Raw genomic sequence first — 19,738 nt, forward strand, 5'->3', positions numbered from 1 at the left:
TACACACCACCTCCTCCAATCTGAAATACAATAAATGGCAAAGGCGCCTTCTAGTGCAATAAAGTGCAAATGTCACCAGTGTGAGCAGAGTAAAGTTTAGAAGTGAACCCGTACCATATGGATAAAGTAAATAGGATTATCTCAAAGTTTCACATAGGACCACACGAGTTCATCCAAAGTATGGTTTTTCATATGTTTAATAGAACTCCAAAAACACATACAAGATAAAGGCAAACATACATAGTGCAAGATGGTTTTTCAGAATGAGAACACAATAATGCCTGTACAATAGATAGAGAAAATAAAACAGCTTATCTGAAGAAGATTGATCAGCAAGTATACCCAACGCGTTTTGTCTGGATGGAACTATGTCTCATCTCCTAGACGTCATTACCCCTGAGGGGTAATTAAGATATTGTACGGGCATTTATGCACATAACTGTGTTCTCAAAACTAAATCTAAATCTCTTTGCATGTGGGTACATAATTTGGTGCTGTCATGCATCTGGCTTGCACTGAGCAACGATGACCTCGTTCTGCCCAACTGCTTTCTTCAAAGGGTTATAAACTTTGCACCCCTAAAGATTTAGTACAAAACTGATACAACGTTGCACTTGCAAGAGGAGTTTTTTTATACAATCATAAATTATCCCCGAGATGATTAGTTATCACTCTACAAGCCTTACCTGTAAGACTATAGTTACCACATATACAAATGAAATAATATTCATTGTACTTATTTACTTTTGTCATCCTTGATTTTTCATTCCTGCCACTGGTTTTTTGCAAACCTCAACCTGATGTCAACATTATTTTACTCCCTTCAGGTCTATATGAGCTGTATCTAGAATGCAGGTGGCCTTTAAATATCGCTGAAGCTTTACTTTCCAGATCATGAAAAGACCGTAGTACAGCACTTTTCCCCTTTAGAATCCCTCTATGATACTACAGTAGATAAATACCTATATTGACTCTATAAACTCAATTTAGAAATATAAGAGATTTTTTTTTTAATCTCATCTAATCCTCCAGCAAGAAGGGAGACGTTTATGTACATATGAGAGTAATGACTCCCACAAGCTCATTTTTACATAGATTTTCCTCTCTCAATTCACATCGGTGCTAATGCAGTTCTCGGAGAAAGATGGAAAAGATAGAGAATTAAAAAAAAAAAAAATACCTAAACCAGCTGGAACCTAATTTCCCACGGGACTGATAAGGCTTGCCATATTTTCTTATACTGCTCTTGTTATTGTGTTACAGGCTCTGAAACAGAGAAAAGCTTCTTTTTTTTTTCTTTATTTTACTGTGTGTTGGGAAAACAGAGGAGTCTACCTGTCAATTAATTATGTGGCTAAGTAAATACTACGTTACTTTGGTTAGAATAACCAACAATAATTTATTAGAGGATAAGTAAAGTAATATGGTCTCATTTACTATCTTTCTACAGTGAGTGAAAAAAAAATATTAATGTATAGTATGTATCCTGTCTTCTTATTACACTGCCCTGTTGTCTCATTGTCACCTTCTTCTCCTTTCTCTGTCCACCGTCTGCCATCCATTCCTTTTTCCCTAACTTTATAGTTTGCTCTGGCTAGCCCCCTGGGGTGGGATGATATGGGTGGGTCTTACGTTTTGGCCTGTTAATCCCTTCACACCCAGAGCATACAACATCAATTTGGTCTCAGAGTCAGCAGGGCTGTCTTAACAGCATTGTAGGCCCCAGGCAAAGCAATGACTGGGGGCCCCTACCCACCCATTCACAGGAATAAAAATGTAAATGACCACTAAAATTAAATCTGATGATGTAAGCGAGGATTATGGATTCCAGCCCCCTCTTCTCCATCCGACAGTGTAGTTCCTGCTCTGCACAGCAGCTGTGTTCAAAGTATGGGGTGGTCACTGAGAAAGGGGGCCCGGGGGATATGTCCCCTTATTCCGACTCTGTGGCTGCAGGTTGGGAGGCAGGTAGAGAATTCTGCCTGACTGCTCTGTTTGTTTGTGATCAGATGGTCTGGGGAGCCTCTTTCTATGCCTGTCTCTCAGCTGGCTGTCCTATGTACGGAGCTAGTGGCCGCACACTCCATGTAGATGCCCCCACCCAGCCTGCCCCTGCTCGAAGGTTCCTAGAATCGTTGGTCCCTGAGCAGCTGCCCAGTATGCCCATACGTTAAGATGGCCCTGGATCTCAGGGACTATGCTGCTCTAGAACCTGGAGAAGCAGCAGGTAATGCTGACCTGAGAAGGCCTGAAAAATCTTTAATGTGAATAATTCTTGCACTGAATGCTATTTTTGATTTTTACTTTGATCAACTTTTTTATTGGTAGATCAGCAGGTACTGTAGTATCACATAGAAATAGTAACAGAAACTCAAAATTTGAACAGTTGAAAAAAGATTTGTAGATCTATCTACTGATGCATATTTTTAATAACATTACTGAAGAGGAGATGGATAGGTACTACCCATGGATTATAAACTCCTTGCCTGGCATGGTCAGGTCAGATGCGACCACGCCCAGTCGAGCTTTACCTGATATGGTCGCATCTGATGCGACTGTGTCATCTCTCCAATTTTAAGCTAGCCGTCAGGCTATGCACATGCTGCCGGCCCTCTGTTGTCGGGTCAACCTCTCCCAGGCCCCTCCTCCCACCCCGGCCACAGTGATAGGTGATCCTCAGGAATGTCCATCCCCTTCTGCTGGCTGCTCTTCTTGCAGGATGGCGGGTTTGTTGAATCCCCATTTCTGTGAGGACCATACTGCTAATGCCATCTACAGTACAGGTGCAGCGAATGGTGTGCTCAAAACGCATCAAGAATAGTAGGATATATCCATTACAAGGCGGGACCCTGGAACCTGATAACCGTTACCCGTTGGTTAGACACTGCCTGACATTATCCGGATTGTCAGCAGTGCAAAAACAACGCCTATAACATCTTCATTCTGGTACGCAGGGCCTAGAGCACCCATTGTTTTAGTAACTGGCTTGGGCATAGCCTTATTAAGTTGACTGTTTTGTTTTGATGGCCATTTAGAGCCTAATTATATGAGTATGTCTTTGCATGTTACTTTTTATCCATGATATAATAAATGTGTCTATGTAGGCAATATTACACTATATTTGGAATTTGTTATTTTCTCTCCACATATTGAAAATTGCTTGTTATACTATCCTAGAAGGGAACAAAAAAGAAATTACAAGTATTTGTTTCTTTTATGGTTTAGTGCCACCCGGTGGTCACACATATATTGTATATTTGTCACGAGTTTGTTTTAGGGGAATAAGGTACCCACGTGTATCCGCTAGATGCTGCTTTACCTGGATGCTAACCTGCAATTAGCTGAGTTTAACACTGTTTGCTAAATATACTGTACAGATGCCAAAGGGGTTATCAATCATTCTTAAATTGAAACCATGGTCAGGGAACTCGAAAATGTTCATTGTAAATACCATGCGGTTCGTGGATGGGGCAGGTCTTAAGGTTCCAAGGGCTATGGGGTATATTTTCTTAAGTGAGAGTTTTTAGAAGTGGAGATGTTGCCCATAGCAACCAATCAGATTCTACTTATCATTTATCTAGCACCTTCTAGACAATATTAGCTAGAATCTGATTGGTTGTTATCGGCAACATCTCCACTTCTAAAAACTGTCACTTTAGTAAATGTACCCCTATGTATCTACCATCTTGAATCATCAAAATCCTCCATACAATTCTAAGATCTATAACTCTCTAACTGCCCAGCACCATGTTTTGAAGCAAAGACATTTAAAATGATGAGTTTCTGAACTCTCAGGGAACCATATTTTAATTAATTGCATCTTTTTTTTTTTAAATGTTTGTTGAAATGTTAGATGTGTGTAATTAATTTAGATCATCCCCGAACAGCCAGGGAATAGACTTGCAAGTGCATATTAATGTCCTGCTTGCCAAGGAAGAACTGAGTGTATCCCTGGTGCGTTCACTCTATCTGGAGTCACACAAACATATTTCTCTTACACAGAACAGTGAATTATTGAAATCAAGTTGGAATTATAAGATCTGTTCTTGTAAAGGCTTCATTGTCAAGGCATAGCATGCTTCAACTGAGTATCTAATAAATCCCAGCCCTTCTCCTCTGTGTGGATAGTACCCGTTGGTTTCTCTTCTTTTCCTTCATCCATAACTAAGCCAAAAGGCGTGACCCAGCACCATCCAGATAATTCTCTATTTTTACCCTTTGTGACAATGAAAGTAAATATCCTACCTTTTATATTATTGTCCATTATTACCTCTACCTGTGTCTTTGTTTCCCAACAATTTACAGTCTACTGAGCGCACTCACACAGAGCCTGATTCTGAATTGCACACAATTTTGTATGCCAGGGGTTAAGCTAGGCTTTATGTCACCTGGGGCAAACATTCAGCTTGGCACCCACTCCCTAGTAGATAGTAGTTTTCCTCTACCTATATGACCACCATAAAATGCAGTGAACATCAGTGACCACTATATAATAAAGAGACTATCAGTGACCACCATGTAGTACAGAGATCATTGGTGATCGTCAAATAATGCAGACATCAGTTACTACCATGTAATAGAGTGCATCAGTGACCTCCATATATTACAGAGAACATCACAGTGACCGCCATATAATACAGAAATCATCACAGTGACCACCATATAATGCAGAGAGCTTTGCAGTGGCTGCATTGTAATACAGAGAGCATCACAGTGACTGCCATATAATACAGAGAACAACACACTGACCATCATATAATACAGAGAGCATGCCATGGCCACCATATAATGCAGAGAACATCACAGTGACCTCCATATAGTAGAGAGAGTGTTGGTGATCACCAGATAATACAGAGAACTTCAATGACCACAATATAATAGAGAGCATCAGTGACCACCATGTTATACAGAGAGTGCCTTTAATTGCCTTTCAATAGCATTCCATCACCAATAATTAAGACCTCATCAAAAGCATTAACTACTTCACCTTCATAGTGACAACCCCATATAAAAAGATAATATAATGAACACCATCACAATAATTAACTTCATAATCCCTATTATTCATTAGCCCCAACATCATAAAATTATAACATTTATGAACATTATACCCCTAATTTTCTCATAAAAATCCTAAGGCTTAATTAAGGCCATTACATTATTAACTCCTTACTCTTACTATTATCAACCATAATCTATACACCCCCTCCCTAACTTACCTGCTGGAGATCTCACCTGTTGTACCAAACATCAGCATTCAGGGAAGCAAGAAGCAGCAGCCTATCTAGCAGGTCCTGCTGAGACTGAGAGGGGGGCTGTGCAGCCTATTGCTACAGGGCACAGCCCCCTGGAGGGGATAATGGTTAACTAATCATCCTCCCTCTCTGCTCATCTTGCTTTCTGGGACCGCAGCTCCAACCCTGTGGTGCCATTCTCCCTCCATCAGTCAGGGCCTGTGTCCTGCCTGCCCTCCCCTAGTTGCCCGGCCATATGCAGCTCTCTCTAGTGATTGCTCGCTTATTGTGTAAGAATCCCGGACACATAAGAGAACATATTGTGGGTGTGTTGGGGTATGTCATGGGCATGTAGCGAGAATCAATATTGTGAGCCATACCTATGCACTCTGGATGCCAAAATCAGACAGATCTACTGCACTTTACATGGGGTAGGTGTAAGGGCTCTAATATCAATGGTCAGAATGTCGATATGGACATTAGGTCAGCAACTAATATGTCGACATGGTCAATGGTTAAAATTTCATCACGTTCATAATGTGTAGATTTTTTGGCTTATTTTTAGGGTTAGGGGTTATGGTTAGGCTAAAATAAGAAAAAAAAAGGGGAGAGCACTAATGGGGGCACTAAAAGGGGGAGAGCACTACTGGGAGCACTAAAAGGGGGAGAGCACTACAGGGGGAACTACAAGGGGGAGAGCACTACTGGGGGCACTACAAGGGGGAGAGCACTACTGGGGGCTCTACAAGGGGGAGACCACTACTGGGCACTACAAGGGGGATTACTACTGGGGGCACAACAAGGGGGGGACTATTACTGGGGGCACTACAAGGGGGGATCACTACTGGGGGCACTACAAGGGGGGGACTACTACTGGAGGCACTACAAGGGGGGACTACTATTGGGGGCACTGCAAAGGGGGGACTACTACTGGGGGTACTACAAGGGGGGCACTACTACTGGGGACACTACAAGGGGGAGAGCACTACTGGGGGTACTACAAGGGGGGGACTACTACTGGGGGCACTACAAGGGGGAGACCACTACTGGGAGCACTACAAGGGGGAGCAGTTCTAGGGGCACTACAAGGGGGCACAACAAGGGGGTGCTACTACTGGGGGAACTACAAGGGGGGATTACTATGGGGGACACTATAAGGGGGGACTACTACTGGGGGCACTACAAGGGGGGGCTACTACTGGGGGCACTACAAGGGGTGGGACTACTACTGGGGTACTACAAGGGGGAGACCACTAGTGGGAGCACTACAAGGGGGGGCCTACTACTGGGGGCACTGCATAGGGGGTACAACTACTGGGGGCACTATATAAGGGGCTTACTACTGGGGGCACAAGGGGCACTGCACAGGGGGGACTACTACTGGGGGCACTATATAAGGGGCTTACTACTGGGGGCACAAGGGGCACTGCACAGGGGGGACTACTCTGGGGGCACTATATAAGGGCTTACTACTGGGGGCACAAGGGGCACTGCACAGGGGGGACTACTACTGGGGGCACTATAAAACGGGCTTACTACTTGGGGCACAAGGGGCACTGCACACGGGGGACCACTACTGGGGGCACTGTATAAGGTGCACTGCATAATAGGATCACTGCTGGGGGCACTACTGGAGGCCTGCGTAAGTGGGTCCTCTCCTGGGGCACTGCATATGGGCACCACTACAGGGGGCTGCCCCTAATCTTTACTTTGACTTTACATTAATTCCATATGGACCCGCCTCCTCCTCCCTGGAACACTTGAGGGGGTGGGGGGAACCGTAGCACGCATGTGCTCCGGGGACCCTGGCTACAAACTACTCCTCTGCCAGGACCACCTGCATGCATTTGCCCCCCAGGCTAAAAGTTGCCAGCCAGCCCCTGACCATAACCACTGTAAGTGCTGATAGTAATAATGACGGCTGCTCTCACTTACAGAAAACAGCGGGGTGGTTCGGTCGCATATATGTATAGGCATTAGGACATGCAGATACTCACGCTGGCATTTTATTTGCAATCAATTCTCATTTATAAATGGCGGCTACTTTCAATTGCATGCAACCCAGAATCAGGCGCACAGTCTATACAAGCAGTACTAAATGTTAAGGTTAATATTTCTGATTATGCTGCAGGAGGACACACCTGCCGGCTTATCATGGCTTGTTTGCCTAAAGCTGCCTTCCTAATAAAGATGTGCGGTTCGGTGCTCCAGAAATCTGAATCCACCTGAATTTTCGTGACTTTGGACAAATCCGGTTTTGATTTCCTAAGGAGATTCGGACAGTTCCGAGTCGCAGTTTCGAATCCAGATTTAAAATCCATATTTCAGGTTTTGGATTGCACATCTTACATGATTTTAGCTATTTTTAAATAGTTTTTATCATTTATTTAAAAAAAAAAAAAAACAGATCCCAAACCAAAGCACGAAGATTAATTCAGATCCAAAACCAAAACGCGCTGGTCAGCGAACATCTCTTCTTCCTACCCTTGAGGTGCTGTGTATACAAGCACTTTTATCTCATCAGATGCTACTTGCAGTTAAAGGTTCATCTACTTTCTTGCTGTTGCAAACATTGAACTATTGTATTAATCAATTTAATGGTTTGTTATCATCCTGCTCTCATCATTGTTGTACTAAAATTGTATTGTTTAAAACTGTAGCCTGTGTCACCTCCTATTTCCTGTGTGTCAACAGACTCTACTAGACTAGTAGTACTAGTACAATAGATTATATTGTTAGAAGCTCAATGCACAAATAGGGTTGCTGGGGGGGGTGAGCAGGGATTGATTACCCGGGTCCGGGCTTGCGGGAGGGTCATTGGCCCCGCACTCCCCTCCTCTTGGTTCTATCAGCAGCAGCCCAGAACATGCTACAGTGAGTGTAGCAGCAGTCTCCTCCGCCTGCACCGGACAGGAGGGGAGATAGCGATCGGTGCCCCCCTGTGGAGCATGCGGTATCACAAATACTAAGGTTTTGTTTTGTTTTTGAAAGGAGGTGTGGTCATATCTCCATACATTAGGCCATGACCATTGCCAGTACCTGAGCTCAGCCAAGCTCTCTACAGCCCTGTGCATTTGTAACACAGTACATTAGCAATAAATCTTGCATAGTTTTCATTTGTTACTACTGATTTTCCTAGCATAGTTGTGTGAATGGGCTTTTAGTAATACGAACATTGTTAATTGTTGACAGCTATAGTGGTATCTCTTTAAAGCTATTATCTGGATGTGGACTATGAACATGCAAAAGACACTTGAGTTGGGTGTAAACGAGATAGTCAATTTATTTACCATTTTAGTAACATAGAATTTTTGCGAGTAAAGCAAAATCACTCTTGTCCCTCCAGCTTGTCATTACTAAACAGTGATGCTAGTGTGGCACTCCTGATAAGTCAGGATGATTATTCCTGTGGTGCGGATACAAGTTGGAGTGACTTCAGGAAAGGATGGATCTTCTATTTTCTATTTATCTTTCATACAGCAGAAACAACCACACTCAGCAGAAAGGCAAGGGTTCCCACTACCCAAACACAGTAAATATACATTTTTAATGGAAAAAGATTACCGGTATCTCTTTATTAATTTTTTTTTTATCTTAAATTATCCCAGTTATAAACTCTTAAAATGGGTAACTGTTAAGTAATTTTTGCACTAGAAATCTGAACAAATTTCCATTAATAAAGGAAACAATGCTACCATACAATAGCAAAATATTACATTATCATTACTACATTCCACTGGTACAACAGTGAACCATACTTTTGTAATGGATTTTGTACCCTAAAAGGTCACCTGTTCTCTAAATAACTTTTACCTAACCTTAGCCCCAACCCAGGCTCTTTAATAAAATCCTTTCTATATAATTCAAATTATACTTAGGCTAAACATCCTTAACTTCTATGACTTATTACAGATTTAATTGTATATATGTAATTTGACCAAGAGCTTTGTGGTGGACTTTAGTTGTGTTATTTTTCTTTTTTTCTTAGGTAAATAAGTACGTACATTACAGATCCTGAATTGGTTAGGGGGTGAGAACTGAAGTTTCATTTTGATCATTTTGAAGTGGCATAGTTAGTGTAATAAACTCCCTTGACAGGAGTTGAGGTAGAAGTCTCCCATATGAAACGGCTGACAGATACCTATTTATTTGGATCTCTCTGACTCTGAGAGGATGTTTGCAATAGTTCCAGTTGTTATTTAAGGCAGAAATAAAATCCTGACAGACCTTATCACCAAAGTACTTCTGTCTTGTATGTTCAAAATGCCTCTCATTCATTCTGAGTGTAGACATAAAGACAGCATACAGATGTGTCCTCTCTCATCTTTGCCACTGCTGCGACTTGCCACGGCACCCATGTGCTGAGTCGCGCGCCTGAGTACGGGCAAGATTGTCTTTTTTGCTCCCGCGATCCATAGGATTGCATGGTGCGAATGCTGCTGTGCCCTTTTATACTGTGGCTTAAGCGTTCTCAGCAAATCGCATGCCGCGATGCATGTGCGCGGTTGCTTCAGAAAAGCCTATCAAATTCCAGAGCACCCCACTTCACTTCCGGAAGCTATTCTGCTAATTACTTTCCCTCTACACAGTCCACACATAACTTTATGTTTTCTTTCTACACTTACACATCCCACTGATCCAGGGCACAACATTCCTGGATGGACAGATATGCAATATGTAGTACTTATCCTTGTTTATCAATGCCTATATCCCAATAGATTGCAAGCCCTCTTACCTCTTTATCTGTTATTACCCCTCTTGTGTTATTACTGTTCTATTACTGTTTTGTTCCTAACTGTAAAGCACATTGCAATATGGTGGTGCTATATAACTAAATATTAGAATTTTTTTTTCTCCTTTCTTGAACCATTCTAGTTCAAATTCATACAGAAATGCACCATCTTAATTTATCAAAGCAGAGATTAGCCAGGACTCTTTTATAGCAGCCAATCACAAGTGTTACCATCAACTGGCTGCTTATGATTGGCTGCCTGGGTAGGGAATTACTGGGGATTCCCAGCATACATCATTTCAATGTGGCAGTTTGTAGCATTTAGATTGGTCATTTTAAGGGTGGAATGTTGGGGGAGGGGTTGTATTATTTATCGATTTGAACTAAAATGGCTCAATAAAAAAGAAAATAACATCTTATTTTCCATTTGGACTACGACCTTTTATATTTAATAATGGTGCATCAGTGCTTCACTGGGAAAGTCCTAATTCCACCCATGTCCTTCCCTCTTGCTAGATAAACCATAATTCCTCCATAAATGTGGCAATCTTGTTCCACAAACCTATGCGCCCTGGTGGTAATCTACACTCAACTGCGCAAGTCGACAAGCACAACTATCCAAAACTGTATTTGCTCTACTGTCCTACTGTATTGTGCTTCCTAAACTGCTTACTGTGTAGTTTTAAGCATAATCTTTGTACAGGATTTATTTTTTAGTATCCTTTTCTGAAAAATTATCTTTCTTGTGTTATTTATGTCTGTATTACAATTTCATTGGGATGAGTGTAATTAGCAATAAACACATCATAACATATTTATGCTAATATGTACTTTTGATCACTTTGCCCTTTTTAGAGAACTTCTAAATATCATTATCACATTTAAATCACGGTGCAGGGAAAAAAATGTTTGATAATCATCACTTAACCTTTCTTGTTCTGAGTCAGTCTAGAATGGTCTGTACATACATTTAACACCTGTAAGCCACTGTGGTGCTGTAACTTGGTTTACTGATTGACAAGTCTTTCTCACTTCTTATGGAGGGTGTCTATTAAGTAATGGCATTTGTATTGAAATGCAGTCATGCTGCAACTTTGTAGACATTTTGTGTCAGTTGCAAGTTTGATAAGCAGCAATATTCAGTAAAATAGGATGTCAGTAAGCAATAATAAATAATGTACAGTCTCCTTTAGGATTGAAGGTGCTACAAGTTTTGATGTACCTTATGGAGCCAGGCAGTGGTTTCACTTTTGGGTTCTTTGTTCCAATACAGAAAGGAATCTACTACCATTTCCATGTGTCATTGGGACATTCTTAAAAATTGTAAGAGCAATGTGCAATGATGCTTTGCGGTACTTTAGAGCATGAAACCACATTCTAAGGGAGAGATTTATCAAACATTCTAAAGAGAACAAGTGGAGCTGTTTCCTATAGCAGCCAATCAGATTGTAGCTATCATTTATCCAGTATATTCTATGCAATGTTAGCTAGATTCTGATTGGTTATACAGCAGCAGCACCTTCACTTGTCCTCTGTTTGATAAATCTCCCCCTTAATTCTAGTAGAAGTTCTGTGAGGTATGTACATGGTTTAGTGCATGGGTTCCATGTATTATCCACTGGTCTCTCACATTTGCACCATGGTATAAAGTTTATTATCCTTTATTAATTTCATTTCATCACATAATTAAATATATGGCCACCAATTTCATACCCAAGCTTAGGATAATGTCATGAATCGTAATGCCCAGTGCAGCCATTTTGATAAGCAATTTGATGCCAAGGTTCCGATTTGTGTGCCCCATACCAGCACAGCTTTCCAAAGGTCGATTTAAACTGAAAAAAGGATCAAGTCGCTTTTGCATTTTACTTGCACACATCATCACAAATTGACCAGCGTTTGACAAAGGAATATATTTGAAGACAACACATCCATAATAGCCACAAAATCAACAACAGGAATTATATACTCTATATAGCCTTCTAACATTACTCTTTAGCTATTATCGGGAATTGTGACAATGAATTAGCCATTTCATACTGAGGAGGCACACGCTACCAGAGGACCATATAAATAATCTACTAAAAGGTAAACAACTTCTAAGATAGTTCAAAGTAAACCAAGGTTATATTTGGAGGCACTGCTAAGATTGAAAATTAGACAGAGGGGTAAATCTAATAGCATGCGGACTGCAGGCATCGGCGAGTTCCGTGCAAAACTGCCCGATGCTTTAAAGTAGCAGTCACTTAAAAGCAAAATCAAGTTGGAGCCCAGAAAGAGAAACAAAGGACCAAGAAAGTGCCAAAGGGCAAGGAAGTGATATTTAAACTTAACCAGCTTGATAGTAAGGAAAGTATTAAGGAAGAATTGATTAAATCTCTGAACCCTAGTATCTAATCCTAGTTTACTTTGTTCCATTTTAGAAGTGGGTTACCTGATAGCATATGATTTCTATGGTCCTCCAGTAGCGAGTGCTTCCTCAGTTGCCATGGCAACCTCCCTTTAAATTGACCAATTCCAGTTACACTTACATTAACCACCTCATTGCTGACATCAGTACAGATGACAATGTGGGTTACACAGATTAAAGTAAATAAAAACTTGGAAGAAAACCCATTGAAACTTCTGGAACAACCTGTCCATGACATCCACAACAGCTGACCTACTTGTTATTGTGTTGCACTGACAGATGACTGTGACACTCTTTTGGATGTTGCAAAACACATTGTTTTTCTTTTATTTAAAAAAGATTGTGTAGATTTCAGGGATACTCCTTGCAGCTAGAACATCTTCTCTGCTGATCTCAACTTTCTTACCCTTGACTACATAGTACCATACCTCCCAACATGACCCTCTCCAGGAGGGACACAATGCTCTGGACTTCCCTGGTAATTATGATTGGTGGTGGCTCCAGAGGTGAGGCTGCAGTACAGTCTAAAATTCAAATAGGGGAGTTACACCAACTGCCAGTGAGTCCCAGCCAGTGATGTTTGGCAGCTTGTGAAATGACAGTTGGTGTGGCTCCCCTATTTGACTTTTGAACTGCGCTGCAGCCCCACCTCTTACCAGGGAAGTACAGAACAAGAGCATTGTGTCCCTCCTGGAGAGGGTCATTCATGTTGGGAGGTATGTAGTACAGAAGGTAACCAGCGTGAGACAAGCCTGTGTGCAGCAAGTTACAGTATATGTAATATACAATGCAATAGACAGAGGAGAAGGTCAGTTTTGCTTTTTAAATTGTTGCTGCTTTAGATCTACAGGCTTAATCACCAAGATAATGCCGCTTCCAGGAAATCACACCCTATTACATATTTATTGTAGACCTACTGTAACTACAGCATGCTCAGTGTTTGCCAATTAGCATAAAGGGATACAGAAGTGGCTAGAAAAAATAAGGGTGTAGCAGTAAAGACAATTCAGGGCCAGATTAACAAAGGGATGCATGGGACTACAGCTCCAGGCCTCCACATAGCAATAGGCCCATCACCATCACAGCATGATGATGACCAGCCACCCTGCTGACCACATGACTGGCCATAAATCATAAATATTACAATTGTATTTCTGTTTTCCACACAAAATTATGCATTTTTTCTACTGTTATATATTTAAGGAGACATTTAGGCTGATAGTTTAGGGGGAGTACACGCCCACATGACACTGGCCACACCCACACAGCCCAGGTCACAGCTCCTCCCCTTCACACAATAGACCCTCAATCATTCTCAGCAACAGGCCCATGTGGTCTATAATCTGGCCCTAGGACTGTTAAATGCAAAGGACATTTCTAAATAAATGCACAGTTTCCATTATTCCAGTGTTGTAGATTATCCACCTAAATATAATATAATGTAAATAAATTTATACAAAGTAATAAATAGCATAACTATTGTTTCCTTTACCATAACATTTCATCAAATAAACATACTTTGCTCAGTGAGGTATTGGTGATTTTATAAATGTAGCTCTTTAAATTTTTTATTATAATAAAAAAAAATTAGGAATATCTCAGATCACTTGTTTCTTATAAGGAAACCCAACAATTTTATTCTTCAGCAAGTTACACAGTATTTTACCTCTTGGCATTGTCACATGTACGTGAACTAACAATTGCTATTCCGGTTAGACTCTGTTAGGTCAATATATCAAGCAGACTACATTAATGTCCTGCAGTGTTGGTACTTGAGAATTCTTTAGTATCTTAGGAACAAATTATTAGAAAGTTTGATACACTGGTTTCTTGGATCGGAATGTTAACACCATTCTTTTATACTCTGTATACAATACTTTGGGCCAGTCTACTAAAATTCCAAACATAATATAAAATGTAGATGATATGAATTTGTGATAATAATTGGCAACTAGTAATTATACGTATCTACTGTATAATACTGTTGTGTAATGCTGTTTCTAGGCTTAATGGGACAACATTCTAAGCATTTAAATTATCCCTGAACCCCCATGGGAGAGAAAAAAAAGAAATGTAACCTCCTAAGCTGCCAGTCCAAAAACATTTTTATTATACAGTATGAGTATTTTTTATTATGTAGTTGTTTAATCATCCTTTGTTACCTAAGTTCGCTGTCTAGGTGTCATCCTCAATTTTTCCCTTTCATCTTCTCCCCATATTCAGTCCCTTCTCCAATCCTGCCATTATACCGCTGTAATATTCCCTTGATCAGACTGTTTCAAGCTACTGTCATCTACACAAAGCTAGTACTGTGCAACAGCCATGTACAGGTGAATGCCTAGGGTGCCATTTTTCTAGGGAGCACCCAGCAGTCGCACCATCCCACCTGCCACTTTCTTTAATTGGCACCAGCTAAACTCTTGCCCAAGGCACCAAATTGGTCATGGTCCTTCATCATCCCTCACCTATATTACCGATCTCCTTCTTTGCCCCTTCAGTCTATTTTCAACTCAGCTGCTCACCCCATTATCCTCCGCTGTTGCTCCATCTCTGCTGCCCCTCTTTGCCAGTTGCTGCACTGTCTCCTTGTGCCACTCAGAATCAAGTCTAAACTCCTCTCCCTCACCTACAAAGCTTCAACCACTCTTCTCCTTCCTACATCTCCTACCTCTTTCCCACACACTTTCCACTCACTCTCCTTAGTAAATAGGAGCCACCTCTCCTCCTTCCTGCCACCTCTCTCCACTCTTGCTTTCAGTAATTTTCCTGATCTGCTCCCAATCTTTGTAATACCCACCAACATTCTATCTTACACTCATTCAGCCTTCTCATGACATTAGCCTATCACTCATCATCCTACTGTAAATCTCCAGCCTCTGCACTAACCAGCTCTGCTCCCAACTCCCTTTATACATCCACACATAGCATCTCTAGAATGTAAGCTCTTGTGAGTAGGGCCTCTCCCCTCTTGTGGACTCCTTGGCATTATATATGTAATTATGCTTACAGTATTTGTAAAGTTGTGAAAGTGCTCAATAATGCCCTGTTTGTTCACTCCCCCTTATTATGTAATGTTATGGTATATTATACTTACAGCACAGAAGAACAATTGGTATGGAATATAAATAATATTTCATCAAGGTGCATGCCTGTTCTCTACTATCTGCTGTTCCATACTTAATGATGGGGCTCTGCAAACATTGCCATCTAGCTCCATAAACCTACTGTATGAAGTTTAATTAAAACTTTGTGCAAATTAAGGCTCATAGCAGATAGAAAGAGGACTGTGTTGTACGCCTTGGCCATTGTGTGCTTTGCAATTAAATTTTTCTGTTTAAAATAGTACATTATGTTTTCTAACATTTATGGAAGTCAGCAGGTTGTCATACATCAGGATACATTATTGCATTCTCTATATCAGTAATTACCAAGGACTCATTCAAGAAAGTTTGGACTTTACTGCTGAAAGTCTGCAGGTTGCTGCCCTCTGATCTGATCTGCAGGTTGCTGGTAGTAAGCGTAAGTCTGGAGGTGAAGAGATGGAAGCCAATGGGGGAATCAGAAGAAGTTGAGATTGGGAACCAAAACACATAGGGCCTGATTCAGTGTGCTCTGGTGAATGCAGATTCCCAATAGTTGGGAATCTGCACATGAGCAGGACCCATTCTGTGCATGTGCAGAGTGGGTCCTGCATGATCAGACTTAGAGCGACAGCAGACTGTCAGTGACTGACAATCTTCTGCCATATGGGGGCGGAGAGGGGGAGGTGACGGCCACTGTTTTAAAAAACGGAGGCATGACTCTGCGATTGGTGGAGAGGGAAGAGGCCAGGATCTCCATCCGCAGATGGAGATTTCCTGGCCTCTTCTGCGATGGCCAGCCTGCGTGACCCCATGATGTCTTAGCCGGCCAAGTTTCATGCAGACAGGGCTGGCTCTAGGGGTGTTCGACTAGTGCGGTCGAACAGGGGCGCCACCCATAGAGGGCGCACCTCTCCCCACCATCCCAAATTCAGTGGCACAGCACTGTCCCGCTGTTTCACCCATGTCCGAAGTGGCCCGTGGGTGGTCAAATTGGGAGGTTGGGGACGCCCACCACCGCGCGGCATCCGTTCAGTGATGGTAGAGGGCTGGGGGAAGCCCAGCTAGTGAGGTTCCCCCAGCCTGACTTTATTTGGAGGTGTGCCATGCAGTCCCGCCTCCAAATAACATTATGTAGGGGGTGTGGCCTATGGTAATTAGATCATGCCCACACTGCCGCGCGCAATGTTTGGGCGCACTGTAGAAAGCCGGCACAGGGTGCTCTGACCCCTGGAGCCGGCCCTGCACGCAGATGATCCGATAGTGCATCCATGGATGCAGCTCAGATCATTAATGCATGTAGGAGGCGTGACGCCAAGTGCTGCATTAACATAATAGCAAGGACGAAATTGCAAAGCTGCTTGCGTTTGAGCAGCACAAAATCAGGAAACTGAATCATGAGCAAGTTGCAGTCACGATGTAGATGGTCACAATATCTACAATAAGAATGTTGACATCAGTAGGTTGACATTCATGATGCTGATATGGTTAAAATGTCAACATCACTAATGTCAACATTTGAAATTGTTGACATTGACAGAATGTCTACATCGGAAATGTTGACACTGTCATAATTTTGACATTTACATTAGTCTTAGTGGGAATTCAATTCAATTCAATTAGCTGTGGGAACCCCAAGTGCTAATTACCAGAGGCAGGATTTTTCCTCGCAGCCTCAGTAGCTGCAAGAAAAAAAATCCATGTTGAAATGCAGTTAGCGTGCGTTGACTTAGTGGTTACTGCGCGGGGAGAAGTCTAATTAATTAAATTGTTATTCTCCGCACGGCACGATCAATTGGCTGCTGGGTAAATCCAGCGGTTAATTGAGTTCTCCCTTTAGGGTTACTGTAGCATTAAGGTTACTGTTAGGGTTAGCATTAGGATAAGAGTTACCATTACGGTTAGCATTAGTGTTAGGGATAAATGTACTGTACACTCAAAACACATTAAAGTTAGAGTTAGCATTAGTGTTAGGGATAGAAGTACACTCAAAACATATTGTCGACATTTTAACACTGTCAGCATTACATCAGTGTCGACATGCTGAACTGATGACTGACAACATTATGAAGGTCAACAAAATTTACCACATCCTTTGTAAATTAATTTACATCATTTTACACCTACAGTTCTTGGCCACAGACTACAAACACATACTCCCAATCAAAATCAACATGTGATCGGGAATATTAGAATGCACTTTGGAACTAGCAGAGATTGCGGTTGGACAAAGGCCCTACTTAAAGTGTTATGATCATCATCCAGAGGCTCTGTCTGTGATCAATGGAATCTGGTTGTCTGGGTCAAATAAAAAAATAAAAATGCCGAAATTGGGAAATATTTGTGCGAAATGTTGGTAGAACAAGTCGGGGTGAATAGAAGACTTACCTTAACTCTAACTATTTAGTAGAATTATAGCAGAATTATAATAATGGAAAATGGAACACAATATGTACTTGTATTTACAGGGTTGATGTGTGGAAAATCAGAATAAATAAAAAACACTACATACAGTATGAATGCAGCCTACAAATTAAATTTCACAATAAACTTAAGTGAGGGCTCTGCATCGCCATCTAATGGTTGGAAGCAGGTGTGCAGTTATTCCTTAGAATCTTTCAATTATTTGTTCTCCAAATACTCCAATGGGTAGAGTGAGAATTTCCTGGGATTTATTGATGAAACATAATATTAATGTGAAGCAGTTTACGTATTTACTAGTCATAATCATGTAACGGAGTCACTGGTTAATGTAGACATTGAGTAAAAGACACAGGTTTATTAAACTCTGTTATTGATGTGTAGAACCAGTAAGGAAATAAAAATACATCCGAAATAAGATTTTCATTAGTTGTTTTGTGTTGAAGACACATGATTTGTACAGTATGTTATTTCCCAGTATAGGACATTATTTAAGTCTGTTCAGCTGAAAGAAACAGCGGCTTTCTGCACTAACAAGTGGCTTCACAGCATCTGGGGAGAGAATTCCTCCATCAGTAAAAACAACAGACTGTGCAGTGCTATGCTTGAAAAAACATATTTATTTTATGTATGAACCTTTCTCTATCTCCACACAGTATCGACATGTCAATCCGCATCTCATAAACACACCTGTCAATAGCCAACTTCCAAACACCACTATACAAAATAATACCATTCATCATCTTTCATTGTGTTTGAAGGATGACTGAATGGATGTACATACTGTGTATATCCTGGGAGCAATAATTTTAATGAATCTAAAATATTTTTCTTTTTTAAATGTTGTATATTGTAATGTATAATATTACATAGCAGTGATAGTCCCAGGGGTCAGTACCATACCCTCTACAATCCAGAATTTTGGCAAATGTGAGGATTTTCGTACCAATAGTATGAAGGTGTGGCTTCCCTAGATGGGATGGGGGGGATCTTTGTCGATTTGGGCAAAGTCTTGGTAGATTTAGTAGCAGCCTAGTGTGTCTCCATTTTTCTCTTGGGTATTTTGGAGGGTATGTTGTAATACTCCTACTTGGGCCTTTGATACTGAGCAAAGACCAGTATTGCCGATAGGAGCAGCTTTGTGTGTGCACCAGTAATATTTGTGCTGCCACTAATCATGCCTATGACTTGGGGTTCCAAGTTGAATCGAGTCCCGACTTGGAACACTTTGGGATTCCAAGTAGAACCAAGTCACGGCTCGTGTCTGTTGTATGTTTGGAACTCAGGTTTAAAAAACAAATCTTGGGTTTTGGATTGCATCTAAACAGTTTCAAATGACATGATTTTAGTTGTTTTTATCAAGTTTATAGAAATCCCAAACCAAAACAGAATCTGAACCAAAACACTTGAGTGTGGTTTTACCAAAACCAAAATCCACGAACATCTCTAGTCTTCATCTTCAAACCAATGGATTTACTTTTCATTGGTGTGTAGAGTTGGGATATAGTTATTATCCTAGTGTTCGGGATGCCAGAATCAGAATGCCAGTGCCAGAATCCTGACAGCTGACATCCCGACAGTAAGTATTGGGGTGAGGGGAAGGGTTAGGGGTTCAGGTAAGGCTGTGTGGGGAGGGTTAGGCTGCAAGGGGGAGGGTTAGGTTTAGGTTACTGGGAGAAGGGTTAGGTCTAGGTTGCAGGGAAAGAGGGTTAAGTTTAGGGGGTCTATTTACTAAGCAGTTTTAGGGGACAGAGTGAAAAGTGATAAGGTGCCAGCCAATCAGCTCCCAACTGTCATTTTTCAAACACAGCCTGTGAGATGGCAGTTGGGAGCTGATTGGCTGGTACCTTATCACTTTTCA

At 41.4% G+C, this 19,738-nt stretch overlaps 1 protein-coding gene across 1 annotated transcript in view; it reads left to right on the forward strand.

The window, feature by feature from the left end:
* Positions 1–2,175: 2,175 nt before the first annotated feature.
* CNTN5 (contactin 5) overlaps positions 2,176–19,738 on the forward strand; it is a 569,036-nt gene continuing 551,473 nt past the window's right edge. The window contains exon 1 of the mRNA XM_088456711.1: positions 2,176–2,227. Coding sequence (XP_088312837.1) covers positions 2,176–2,227 — 52 coding nt within the window. The remainder of the gene's footprint in view (positions 2,228–19,738) is intronic.

This window comes from Taudactylus pleione, unplaced genomic scaffold, assembly GCF_031769625.1.
Source record: "Taudactylus pleione unplaced genomic scaffold, aTauple2 ptg000711l, whole genome shotgun sequence".
NCBI classification, from domain to species: Eukaryota; Metazoa; Chordata; class Amphibia; order Anura; family Myobatrachidae; genus Taudactylus; species Taudactylus pleione.